Raw genomic sequence first — 13,735 nt, 5'->3', positions numbered from 1 at the left:
AATATGGCAGTTATAATGCGGATCAAAAAAATTTTAAAAACCACTTAAAGGATTAAAATTTGATAATCTCATACCAACAGAAATTTACCCCGTCAGAAATTTGAATGAAAATTCGCTTAGATATCAGAGAACAGAATTCTTTATTTTCGGTATTTTTGGTCTCTTATTGAAATTTTTTCTGAGTAATATATCTTTTTCTCAAGCTCAATAAATTGTTAGGTTCCCCGGAGGCACTCGAGGGCCCAAGGACAATGTGCTTACATCACCGAGTGTGACAGAGCCTGGGTGTCTCTCGGTTCCTATCACTATCGCTGTCATGAGTAAAAATGCAAAATGAGCAAACACACATGAAAAATGAGCAAACACACATGAAAAATGACAAAAATCAAGAACTTTAATCGCTCAATCAAATTTTATCCAAAAGTCTCTAAAACTCTTTAGAGGCGCAAAATTCATTAACGATAATTTTGTTTTGGGTGGCTTATAGAAACTTTAATTTTTAAATTCCTGTGTTTCCTCGCACATGATGATAACTTATTATTACTTACATTAATTAATTTGATTATTTGATTGTTTATTTGATCTTTACTGGTCATTTGATATTTTGTCTGATAAAACGTACATCGTCATCATCTCATTTTTATGCGAATTAACTTTGCGAGAAGTGATGCGATGAGATTGTAACTGTTTCATTCGATGTCGAACACCTTTGCTGTTAAAATAATAAGTACAATAAGTAATAAAACATGGTGTCCCAATAAATTCGTAAATAGTTCAAAAATTTATAAAAATTTTTGCATTTGAATGCGGTTTGCGAAAAAGTTATTCTTACGAAGGAGTATTTCGTACAAAAAAAATTATTTCAGATTTTTGTCTTTAGAGGGTCTGCACGAAAAAGGCAATCACTGGAAATATGCTTATCAGAGTCCTATAAAATGCAGGGTGTTCGATTAACAGTACGTTTACGAACTTTTTCCATAATATTTTCACTCTGATTTGCATATTTCTAGTGATTTGCTTTCGTGCAGCAAAAATGTGAACTAATTTTTTCGTGAGAATAACTTTTAGCAAACTGCATTCGAATATACTAATTCCTTCAGTTTTTATGAACCTTTAAACTATTTACGAATTTATGGGACACCTTGTATTAAAAAAAATTAGCATCTGAGATGATCACTACTGATTGATAATAAATTTGATGAAGAAAAGTTTTTTTAGGGAAAAGATAAAAGATTTCTGTACTCGGAAATTCAAAGTTAAACCTAGCTGCAACGATAAATCCCTCTTTAACGATATTTTTTCTAGTTTTGTTTGGAAATGCCTACAGTCTAATCTGTAACGTAAAGCTGCTGCCTGTTGATATAACGACAATCTCTCTACAACGATATTTTTTCTCAGTCCATGGAGTGTCGCTATATCGAGATTTCCCTGTATTCTTCAGCATCGTCATGAACTCGCACAAGTTTCACTTGGCAAAATCATCTTGGTGATCCGTTGGAGATACAAGAAAGAAGTCATAATAATAATCCTTTTTCGTAAGTCTTTCCCCAGAAATCGCCAACAGATAGAGTCATTGAAATGATAATACAGAAACGTTAATAATAAAAAAAAATCGCCAAACATCTTTCGTCGCCAAATTTTACTCAAAAGGTGCCTAAATGATGAGAGAACTCATAAAAACGAACTCGAGAAGAATTTGAGATCAGAATAATCTCCAGCTGACTCTTGAAAGGATCGTGGGAAAGTTTTCCGTTTCAAGTGAAAGACCATGTTGTCAAAAAGAAAAATTCAAGACTAATTTACTTATTTAACACCGATAAAAAAAATTACACTTAAATAACATCACCGAAATTTTTTCACATGTGAAAAATTGAATTATCCATTGTGCATTGACTTTTGTTTCCCGAAAAGATACAATGACGGAAATAACGTTCTTCATTCTTCTGGTCATGACAGGTATGTTTAAAAACTTTACATTAATCACATTACTTTAATTTAAATAATATTAGTTTTCCCACGGCAATTCACAATAAATAATAATTTTTTGAAAAATTATAACTCATTTTTAGTACTGTAAAAATTATTAAATACAATTAATTATGGATGTTTTAACGGATATCGGGAAGTTTAGAGGAAATAATTTAGATATTTCATTTTTCTTTCAGCAGCAATTCACAATGCATATTAAAAATATTTTTAATACTTCGAAATTCATTAAATGCCATCAATTCCGCCCTCGGAATTTTTTGAAGTCTGGATATCGGTGAATCAAAAGGAATGGAAAGCTATTAAATAATGATATTTACTGCTACATATATGGTTTGTGATATGGAATTATGATAATTTAATTTTTATTAAAAAATGTTTTCCCCGTTAAATTCTTTGAAATTTAAAAATAAGTTAAAGTTTGAAATTTAGTGACTTGAATTTTTGATAGTGTTTTGGGAATTATTCCACGAAATATTTGATGCCTCAAAGACGCATAATATAACTGATATGGTCTCATTTTAGAATTTATTTAAACCAAACCAGTAGTTTCGTTGCTAGATTTGGACATTGACAATAACTTAATGATGTTTTTGATCTTATATGATTATAGTATATGATATTATATGCATTGAAAAAAAAACTGTCATCAAAATAAATTTTGCATTTCTGTCATTATAATGAGATCAATTCCTTGTTTTTTTGTAAAGTATAAGAGAAACTTTTTATTTCTGAAAACAATCTTTTCTCTTAATGGACGAAAATTTTTTTAGAGAAATTAGAAGAAAATTTTTAGGCATTTAAAAAAGAAGATATATTATTACATATCTTAAACTAAAAAAATGTTCGGTGCTGCTGAAGGTTACGTTGATGCAAATGCAATTATATATGGACCATGCAAATAGAAATATAAACAAATTTGCTTTGTAGATTTCATTTATTATTACGTTGTTGAATTTTTGCATTTTTTAAAAAAAAAATCTAACAAAAAATTTTAATTTTCTGTCAAAAGTGACAAAAATAGTAATAAAATAATTAAAAAAGTTTTCTGTTCTTCATAATAAATATTTAAAACTACTTGAAAAATATTGAAAAATTACTGGAAAAATATTGAAAAATTACTGGAAAAATATTGAAAAATTACTGGAAAAATATTGAAAAATTACTTGAAAAATATTGAAAAATTACTTGAAAAATATTGAAAAATTACTTGAAAATTTTTTTTTTTTAAATTAAGAAAGCTAAATATTGTAATAATGGTCATTTTTATTATGCTATTGACTTTAATAATTACACAGTATTATTCATTAAAGATTTTTTCAATTTGGGATATAAAATAAAAATTAATTTCTTTTTCAAGATATGCGTATTACGTATGATAAAAAGCATATTTCCATGCGTATTACTCATATTATTTCATACGAAAGTATATTCTGGGTATGACCCGCATATTGTACGTTAAAAAATATCTGATTTTCGAAATACGACGATATACTACTGCGTATCACCAGCAGCTTTTCCTTTTTCCTCAGAAGGCGGATTATAAATAAACATTTTGAAAAATTAATACACGCAAAATATTTCTTTTAAATTAATGCATGGCGTAGATAGATGCGAGTAGAGAAGTCGACATTTTTTTTTTCTCTCTAAAAAAATGTGGTCAACAACCCTTTCCATTCTTGGAGATTTCATCATTTCATACAATTCGCACATGTAAATTTCTGGTAGTGATCTATCTGTATCGTCAAGTATGAAATTTTAACGTATTGAAGGATTTCTGGTCATGCTTTATTGGGAAAAATTGTCTATATCATCTTTTCAAAAGAATAATCTTCACAACTTTCTCTCAGAAAAAAATTCAGATAATACGCTGCTGTCCACTGAGAAATTCAGATATTTTTTTAACGTATAGTCCTTTCATACTATGCATGCAATGCACAAATGTGAGAGATTCTTTTCTCACAGTAGAAATTTCTTTTTTAACCTCAAGGAGTTGAGTCCTGACATAAAGGATGCCATAAAGGTTTTCAGTTAGAAATGTGGTGAATATGAACTTTGGGGGGGGGGGGGGCTTTCATCAGAAGGGAGCTTGAAGTGAAACTTTCAAGGGGTTTCAAAATGGCTTCTAGAAGAAAGTGCCTCCGGGAAAAGTGATTTATTACATAAAATTTAGCAATAAAATTCTGTAACAAACTGTATGTGAAGGATGAATATATCGTGCATCATCATGGCTGAAAAAATCTGAAAGATGTGAAATATTTCTTCACAAAAAAAAAAAAAAAAAATGAAAATTTGGAAAAAAAAAAATTTACTGACATTTATGTTTTTCATGCATTTTTGAGTATCAAAAATGCAAAATCATTTTGAAAATTCCAAAAAAAATGAATACTCGGGTCTGAAAGGGGTAATCCGCGGATTATAGGCAGGAAATTATGCTGTACGCCATATATTTATAAATATACTGCAAAAAGGAATGATAAAAATGACATTTTTTTTTCTCCTCCTCTTCGAACGCTTGAAAGATATGAAGCATCCTTTAGGAATTTCTATCCTCCATCATAATGGCGACAGCTTCCTTAAGAGTGTTAAGAGAAGCGGTCGCGTCTCTCTTTTTCTTCTCCATAAAACAAGAAAACGTACAATATTTTCTTTTATCAATTATACTGTTATTTCAAAATAATTTACAGCTATTTTTCCTTTTGAATAGAATCTTAAAGATGATTAATTCACTTCCACCTGTCATTAATAATTAATCATTTTCTTTTCTTATGTTTATAACTTTTACGCACTTCAGACACGCTTTTTTTCATATCTCGCAGTATAAGAAGGTCAAGGCTTTTTTTTCTAATTTTTTTACACAGGTAATGCCATTGTCGTGATCGTGCCTCAGGGCGTAGTTGTAATACATATATTTAGTGCTATTTTGTATATTACGAGGGTTTTTACGCTACCACACGCGGTCAGCACGTTTTTCCTCCTTTCTTTGCTTTAATATTGTTATTAATTGATGTTGACCCGTGAACTCTCTTGAAATACACGAATCAACGCGTGTATAGTATATCTATCAACGTAAGACGCTTTGATATCCATTATATAATTGGCTCATGATCACGAAATTTCGAGGGAATTAAGTGATTTCCGTATTAAGAAATAACATACAACAACAAAAAATAATAATAATAAATAATAACAGTGGGAAATCCCGTTGTAACTGTTTGTATTGTGACGTATGATGACATTCATCTATGAATAAATATATAGTCAAAATTCTGTAATAACGAACGTTATTGAAGATATTTATTTTCTCGTCCGCGTCAGAGGGATGTGCTCCAATTTAGAGCATTGGTTCCTTACCGTTGGCCAACGCAAATAGTGTTATTTTGCTGAAAAAAACGTTAACCCTCCCAGGAGAAAAAGAAATTTGAAACCCTCCAAATAATTTATGCTAAAATCATCTCTTTCATTTCTTCTAGAATCTCTTTCATTAATTTTAGAATTATCTTTCTTTGATTCTGTAATTATCTTTTATTTATTATGGGTTTATTTCTTTCATTTATTATGGAATTATTTCTTTTATTAATTCTGTAACTCTCTCTTATTAATTCTGTAACTATCTTTTATTAATTCTGTAACTATCTTTTATTAATTCTGTAACTATCTTTTATTAATTCTGTAACTATCTTTTATTAATTCTGGAGTTATCAGTTATCTCTTTCATTAATTCTGGAGTTATCAGTTATCTCTTTCATTAATTCTGGAGTTATCAGTTATCTCTTTCATTAATTCTGGAGTTATCAGTTATCTCTTTCATTAATTCTGGAGTTATCAGTTATCTCTTTCATTAATTCTGGAGTTATCAGTTATCTCTTTCATTAATTTTGAAATTATCTAATCGATGCTGAAATTACTTCTTTCATTTATTGTTTTAAATACATCTAAACTCATAAGGAAAACGGAGATTGCACTGACATTAAACACGTCACGTGGTCTTCCAATGAATGATGTTTAGGACACCATTCTCGGCAATGCCGAGGCGGAAACCGCTGACGTCATACTCCCTCTAATAATATAATCTGGGGTGACCCGATGTAAGGCGACTGTATAAGAATATGTGCTATGTATATATATATTTCAATTTTCTTTAAGATAATACTTTCTTCTGTGGTATATTCTAGAGGCTATAACCCGGATGAACAGAGTAGGACATAGTCTCGCTATTCTTTCTTCCCATTGATGAACTCATGCACATAAAAGAAAGTATTCGTTATAAACATGTTCAACCTCGGAAATTTATTGAGAAAAAGATAATTATATTAATTTATATCAATCTATATCTCAATTTCTTCTTCCATCTCGTGAGATTTCCCAAAAAGTCCAAGATTTGTTGTTTTCACTGCAGTAGATTTTTGTATAGATTTTAATGCAAGAAAAAGATTACTACTCCAGGAATAACAATGAAATGACCATTAATATTTATTGGAAGAAATGAAAATTAAATTTATTAGACCAGTAATGGTTAATTGAAATTAAAGGTAACCTTTATGAAAGTTTATTAAAAGAAGCAAAAATTATTTAAAAAATGGTTTGCGGCTTAATTTTTTCAAACATTTGGAATTAATACGCTGTCGTATTCATTTCTTAATGAAGCATTATAGGCTTTCACTTTGATACCCCCTTTCATAGGCTGCAAAATATACCACAACACTGTCGATAAACGATGAAAATGATGCAACAATATCATTTTTATGACCTTCACGCGAATGCCTGATTCACAATTTTCGAAAAACAAAAATTATAGAATCTTCAAAATTTCGCACAAATTGAAAGAAAATAATACCAAAGAATTTTTCTTTGACATTGAAAAATTTCACACCAAAACAAGTGAAAATCTCATTTCGAGGTCGAATAGATCATACTGTCTAGGTCGTTTCAACGCCTGGGCCGAACCAGATATGGCCTGGAAACATCAAGTGCGTGAGTTTCTCGTACAAATGAAACCAAAACTAAAAAAACGAATGTGTTCAATTTTAACAACAACAATTAAAATTCTAAGTTATCGGTGACGGGAATTCTAGTAGGGAGAGATGCACGAACATAAAAATTGGAAGTTTGTGCCAGAAGGTTCATTGAGAACCATCTAAACCCGTGCACGTTGTGCGACGACCAAGAAGTAAGGGAGTGCATAATAGAGATTAGCGACGAAAACAATTGCGTTGTTTTGTTCTACATCGCATATACTCGAGAAGCGAGACAAAGAAGAGGGAGAGGCGCCTCAATGAACGGGAAGTTGAAAAAAAATATTAGTTTTCACCTCGATCTGCTGATTGGTCCGTTTCCCCTTTTTTTTCTTTTCCTCTTCTGCGGTGGGATTATAATCATCACGCCCTTACATTTCAGAAACCCTCCTGATCATTTTCCTCCTATCTATCCTCCTCTTTTATTATGTGCGGATATCTCTTCTTCCACCCCTATGCAATTTGTTTTTGCTAGTCGAAATTTTTGTAACTCGTACCTCTTCACTCCACTGTGAGCGCACCCTTACCCAGGTAACCCACTAACAAAATTTGACTGTATTTCTCATGTATCACAGCGTAGTTTCGATTTCAGACGGGTTATATTAGTTTAGTTATGAATCCGAGTGAATCGTCTAATTGCGACACACATAAGATTGCTCTGTTACTTATCCCGCCATTAATTCGATCATGAATGGATTCATCGATAAAATTCAAGATGAATTCAATAATCCGATAATTACCGATGAATTCGAATACACGAATAATTGCATTCAACAATATCAATTTTTCTAATAAATATTCCAAACAAAACCAAGTTTTCCAGAAAAAAGATAAAATACCGATTCTAACTTTTTCTATTCAAAATGATCAAATTTAGAGAGTAATATTATACGTACTGACGTAGATGCACACGTAGGATGTGTGATGCAGAGGGTATATATTGAATGTTTATCATCAATGGGGTAAGATTTCCCTGATGAAAGGGGAGGAAATAAATACTCTCTTCGTGACCAAAAATCTCAAAATCCATCTTGAAATGCAAATACATGTTATTCAATAAATAATAACGGAAAAGCATTAAAAACGAATGGAAAAAAATCCTTATAAAATGGCAGATTTTTCTTTCACTCCCATCCTCAAGTTTATACATATTATTTTCATTGTTTCGTGACCTATGATAACGTGCTTCTCGGAGAAATAATTCCAACAGCCAATATTTTTTTAAAGTGCAAAAATTTTTCCAAAATTCTGTATTTTTTACTGTTTTTTTTTCGCGGAAGCATGTAGTTGATTCTAGATTCTTTTCCGGTGAACGCACAGTATCGTATGAGAGCGAAGCAGTCTTGCGAAATTCTCGGATTTTTCCTTGGATTTGTTTTTTTTTTTATCCCTTGAAAAATCCCTCTTCCGTTCCTAGCCTTGTAATTGCCTTTCGTAACGAGTTTTCTTTTGTTTTTCTTTCGAAAAAAAATAAAATGGAATTCATGCTATAGCATACCAAGTTTTGCTCTTTCAATTTCAATATGCTTAAAATCCTTCGAACGGGGGAAACAAAAAAAGAATTCCAGTATCATAAGACTGTCAAAACATTTCGGATTTGCACGGAACGAAATTTATTGTTTTTGATGATAATAATAATAAAAACAATAAAATTTAAATTCCCCCCTTTTTTGAGAATAAGATTCCGAAATTTCTATTCCGATGTTTCTTTGAATTTTTTCTTACATTCTGAGAGCATGTTCCGTTTTCTGTTTACACTTTAGAAGGAGAAGAGAAAAACAGAATCTGTCAGAATCAGAAGTTTGTTGAGTGAAACCTGGAAGTGAAAGTTTTTTGTTTTTTTTGAGGTGAAAAACCCTCGTCGCAGAATAAAGCATTTTCTGGCACTTCCCACTAACAATTTATACGTATTTCTCTTGGATAGAGAAATTTTTTTTTTCAGATTTACCAGAGTTTTTCTGGTTATCTATTTTCTCTTATTTTATTCCTTTCAGTATGCGATTCAGATTTGGAGAAAATATTGAGAAAGAGGAATTTTATACTATTGTATTAGTTATTTTCTTCATATATTATAATGAATAATTATCATGGAATTTTGATTTCTAGTAATCAAAGTAAGTAAGCTTCTATGTCGAATAGGTAACGATCAAGTTTCGATTTCAAAAGGTCTCTCTCTCTCTCTCTCTCTCTGTCCAAGATAATTTCGAATTATTTGATTCGAAATTATCTAGGCTTGGTTTCGATTCCCCGTGCACAAATATCTAGAGCCTGTTCCTCACAGGTTTAGGCTCTCGGCAAACAAGAATTCATGGGCTCCTATCTAAAGTTCTTTGAAGCATAGCTACAGAGCATTATTATGCAACAACTATGCATCAAAATAAATTCTATAGTATGCGATGGCCTTCGCGTCTTCCTTAATTCAAATATGCAACAAGATAACAAGAAGGTGACAATGTTCTCCAAAGAACAAAAAAAGACAAGTTTTAAAGACCGAATTCTGGATACCCCTGACACCCCTGGGAGTTTGTGGGCTTTGGGCACATGCCCCGTTCGCTTTTGCTAAAAAAAGGCGAATCCGGCTATCCTGCGAATATCACAACATACTGTTATACTTCATGCGTATGAATTAGTAGTTTCGATTTCGTATGGGTCGTAAGTTAGCTATGATTTCAATGACGAACAAACCGTTCAGTTTTTTCGTTACCGTTATTTGAGATTCTATGCCGAATATGAATAACTTTATTCAGCAATCATCCTGCCGCCAATAAACCATCATACACTAGGTTTCTAGAGGGACAGTATCCAGGTAGAGAGACTAGTCTTCATCTACGGTAGGCATCCGCAGTTGTGATGGATAGTCTTTCCATAGAGAGTAGGCAGACCTTTAACACGATACTTACATAACATGAAAATTCAGACATTTGCCATTTTCGCTTTAAAAATATGGAAGACAGATGGCAGCACCATAAAAACATGAAACATGCATAACTCTGACAACATAAATATGTTTGGATCAAGCACGCACACGCCAGTGCGTTCTTGCATTTAACCAACTCGGAAATTCTTCAGAGGAATGTTCACAAGATGTATGTACGGGTGAGTAGTAGTAGTCTTATAATTCAGCAATTATTCGGCAGGCTTAACCTTTTAAGCGGCATTGGAGAGATATCTCGCCTCCTTAGAAGTCTCTTATTGCAGCATTCACAAGCAGCTCAGATATGTTGTAAAGTCTATTTCTTATAGCGGAACACTTTTTCCCTTTTCTTAATTCAACAATCTCAATTTTAAGAAAATAAATGTTTTGCACACACAATTCTATACAGCACACAGCAATCTTCATATCGCCGAGAAGCTGAGTTTCTTCATCATGAAGTGAGTTTTCTAAAAGAAACGTAAATCAAACTTGCAGGGAAAAAAATGGTAACTTTATGCATAGTTTATGAATATATTACATATATTATGTAATATATTATGTAATATATATATATTATGTATATATATTACATGCATAAAGTTACCATTTTTTTCCCTGCAAGTTTGATTTACGTTTCTTTTAGAAAACTCACTTCATGATGAAGAAACTCAGCTTATGTTATTATGCTTATATTATCAGCTTATCAGCTTATATTATATTATGTAACTTATTCTTTTCTGAATTGGAAAATAGAAGTCTTGAATTTGACCACTTAAGGCAGTAAACCCCTGCATAACTAAAATTTCCTGTAGTTCACGACGTTTTCTCGATGTGTGTTGTCACAAAATTTTCAAACATAACATAAAAATGAAATATTAAAATCATGCCACCGCTACCCTCTCTCCTCCCTTACAGTCCGGATCATGCGATTTTTGGCCGTCTCTGGCATTGAAGGAGAAGCGCTCCGTGGGATAATTATAAATTATTCCAGCTGCGTAGGGTTCACTGAGACAGCTTCCAGAAAAAGTCTTCTCTACTTGCTTTGAAAAGTGAATAGTGGAACGATAGAACCATTGTGTATACAGTCGAATCACGTTAAAGCGAACTCCAAGATACCGGAGAAATCACTTCTTTAAAATGAAATTTCGTTATAAAGGAATTCTAGTTATTGGCATTGTTCCTACGTAAACTTATCTGGGGGATTAGAAAAGTGTTCGTTGAAACGAGATTTTCGGTATAACGGTATTCGTTAAAACGGGATTCAACTGTATATCATCTGATGGAAGATAAAATGAAACCTCGATACAACGATACTATGCGGGCCAAAAAAAAATATCGTCGTAGAGAAATTATCGCTATATCGAGAGGTAGTGTTATCATCAGGTGCCGCCACATTTATGCTATTGTTGGCATCTCTTCTGAATTAACGTTGTTAGTACCACCATAAAATGATTTTGTGTATTTGTTCGCAGCAAAAAATTGTAATGGTTGGAATAAAAGTCAGTTATAGTTGTTTAAGCCTATAAAGTAGTTTTCCGCAGAACACGTTGTTGCACTACACTCAAAGTATCTTCACGGCAACTTTATTAACACTTTCAAAGGTTAGATGGATGCAAAATAAGGATCTACGAGACACCTTCGAGAGAACAAAGACTAGTGAGGAATTTAAAAATATATTGAAAATGATTTTGAGGAAAATATGAAAAGTATGGTTTTAGCAATTTCCAAACCTCCTCTAAAAATATGGTTATAGAGATATTTATCGTAGTAAAGGATATCGTTATATCGAGAGTTTAACATTAGACTATAAGTAATTTCAAACAAGATTTTAAAAAATATCGTTGTGGCGAGGTTTTTCACTTTACTTTGAAAAATAATAAATTATTTCTTGTTGTACCTATACAGTCGAATCCTGTTATAACGAACTTCAAGAGACATGAGAAATCACTTCGTTGTAAAGGTATTCCGGATTTTTATAAATTGCTCTTACGTAAATGTATTTGGGGGATTAGAAAAGTTTTCATTAAAACAAGATTTTCATTATAACGGTATTCATTAAAACGAGAGACGACTGTATTTCTTGATATTTTTTTTTATGATTTCACTCCGAGTTCTTATGGAATGCACCTTGTACAATACAAAATTACAGACGTTAACATGTGCAACATTCAGACATGAATGTAAGCTTTTTTCCCTCGTGTATATAAACATAAAAAGCCAAAGTTAGAAGTATAGTTTATGTTCTCCATCACAGAACAAACAATCCAGAAAAGTTAATAAACAAACAAACTTAGAAAACAAGTTCAGGGTTGATTGTAATTTTTCTTTTCCTTCTCAGTGTTGTTGTTTATTACGCCACTGCTGACACTTGACCCTTACACAAAGGAAACGCGTAGGGTAAAATGTCAACTATGGAGATTGTGTGTCCATTAAAAATGGTAAGAAAAAGAAAAATTCGATCATAACGAATGGGTATCGTTCAATGACATCAGGTTCAAAAAAACTATTAAGTTTCTTCTTCTTTTTCTATATGTCAATGTTCGTTTGACGCTTTGAAAGTTTCCGGATACTTTTATTCTTACTTTCCGATTTCTTTATCGGAAACTGAGTTAGTACTTTTTTGTGTTGTGTGTGTGTGCTTTCCTTTTTTTTTTCTATTTTTTTGAGGGTATTTTCTCCCTAAACAGAATGTAAAGATAGAAAAAAGAAGAGAATTCCTGGAATTTTTGCTCCTTCGAAGAGCGATTTTCTGTCCTTTTCTCCAAATTGTTTGAATACTTTGCGTGTTCGGGAGAGATTTTGTTTGCGTTTGCAATAAGAAAAACGTTACTGAAGAAAATTTGTGTGTTTTAAGTGAAAAAAAATCATTTTTCGCTTAAACTGTTTTTTTGGTTTTCTATCCGAGAAGAAAGATTTCTATTCCCCGTTTTACCTCCCGCTCCCCGGGATTTTTTTACAGTACTGGGCAAATACGGGGTATTTCAAAAATAATCGCAAGATTTGAAATGCGTATATTACGGAAAATATTGAACATAGACACTTAAGATTAAATTTATATTACATGTGGTTAATCATAAAGTTTTTACAAGCCAAATTAAAGGTGCTCAATATGTTCACCTTGGGATGCACGGCATATGTCTATACGGTAGTCAAATTCATCCCAAACTTTTGCGAGCATGTTTGCATCCACTTCGAGTGTATTTCTGTGGACTACGTGCGAAACTCTGTCGGATGCACTCCACATTTTCGTCTGATATGCGGGGACGGCCAGGGGATTTCCCTTTACACAGACAACCCGTGTCTCGGAATTGTTTTTACCATCGCGTAATGCTCTGAGCGGTAGGAAGCTCAACACCAGGGTATTGCCGACGAAAAGCACGATGAACAGTTGTTACGGACTCACACTAGACGAAGCTTAGAACACAAAACGGTATCTGTTGTACAGTCGCTATGTTGGCAAACACTGAAGTTGCGGCCGAAGGAAGAGCGTTATAGCGCTATCTGTCAGCAACTGCTTGAAACTCGAGATTCCCCTCTTTCTACCTATACATTATTCGATTCGATCAAAACGGATTAAAAGCTGAATAGTTATATTTTTTTTAAATCGGATGATTCTTTTTGAAACACCCTACAGCAAGCGGTTCTCAACCTTTTCTGACTCGCGGAGCCCTTTCCAGTGTATAATTTCTATGGCGGAGCCCTGTTTAACTCGAGGAGCCCTTTTTAGGATATTATTCATATGGCGGTACACACCCTTTAGGCCACTTTTTTTTGTTTCTTTATCAAATTTATTGATTTATTTTTTTATCCTCGAATGGTC

The 13,735-nt window shown here is 32.5% G+C and overlaps 1 protein-coding gene across 1 annotated transcript in view; it reads left to right on the top strand.

Annotated features, from left to right (window-relative positions):
* The first annotated feature begins 1,700 nt into the window (after positions 1–1,700).
* The window catches only part of LOC149070001 (uncharacterized), a 48,614-nt gene continuing 36,579 nt past the window's right edge, over positions 1,701–13,735 (top strand). The window contains exon 1 of the mRNA XM_089249719.1: positions 1,701–1,956. Within this exon, the coding sequence (XP_089105845.1) occupies positions 1,917–1,956 (40 nt within the window). The 5' untranslated portion in view covers positions 1,701–1,916. The remainder of the gene's footprint in view (positions 1,957–13,735) is intronic.

The sequence above is a fragment of the Pholcus phalangioides genome, unplaced genomic scaffold (assembly GCF_987345545.1).
Source record: "Pholcus phalangioides strain wild (caught in Gottingen) unplaced genomic scaffold, Ppha-v1.0 ptg000022l_1, whole genome shotgun sequence".
In the NCBI taxonomy this organism is placed as follows: Eukaryota; Metazoa; Arthropoda; class Arachnida; order Araneae; family Pholcidae; genus Pholcus; species Pholcus phalangioides.
Note: the sequence above shows the minus strand (reverse complement) of the source record. Positions and strands in the feature narration are given on the sequence as shown.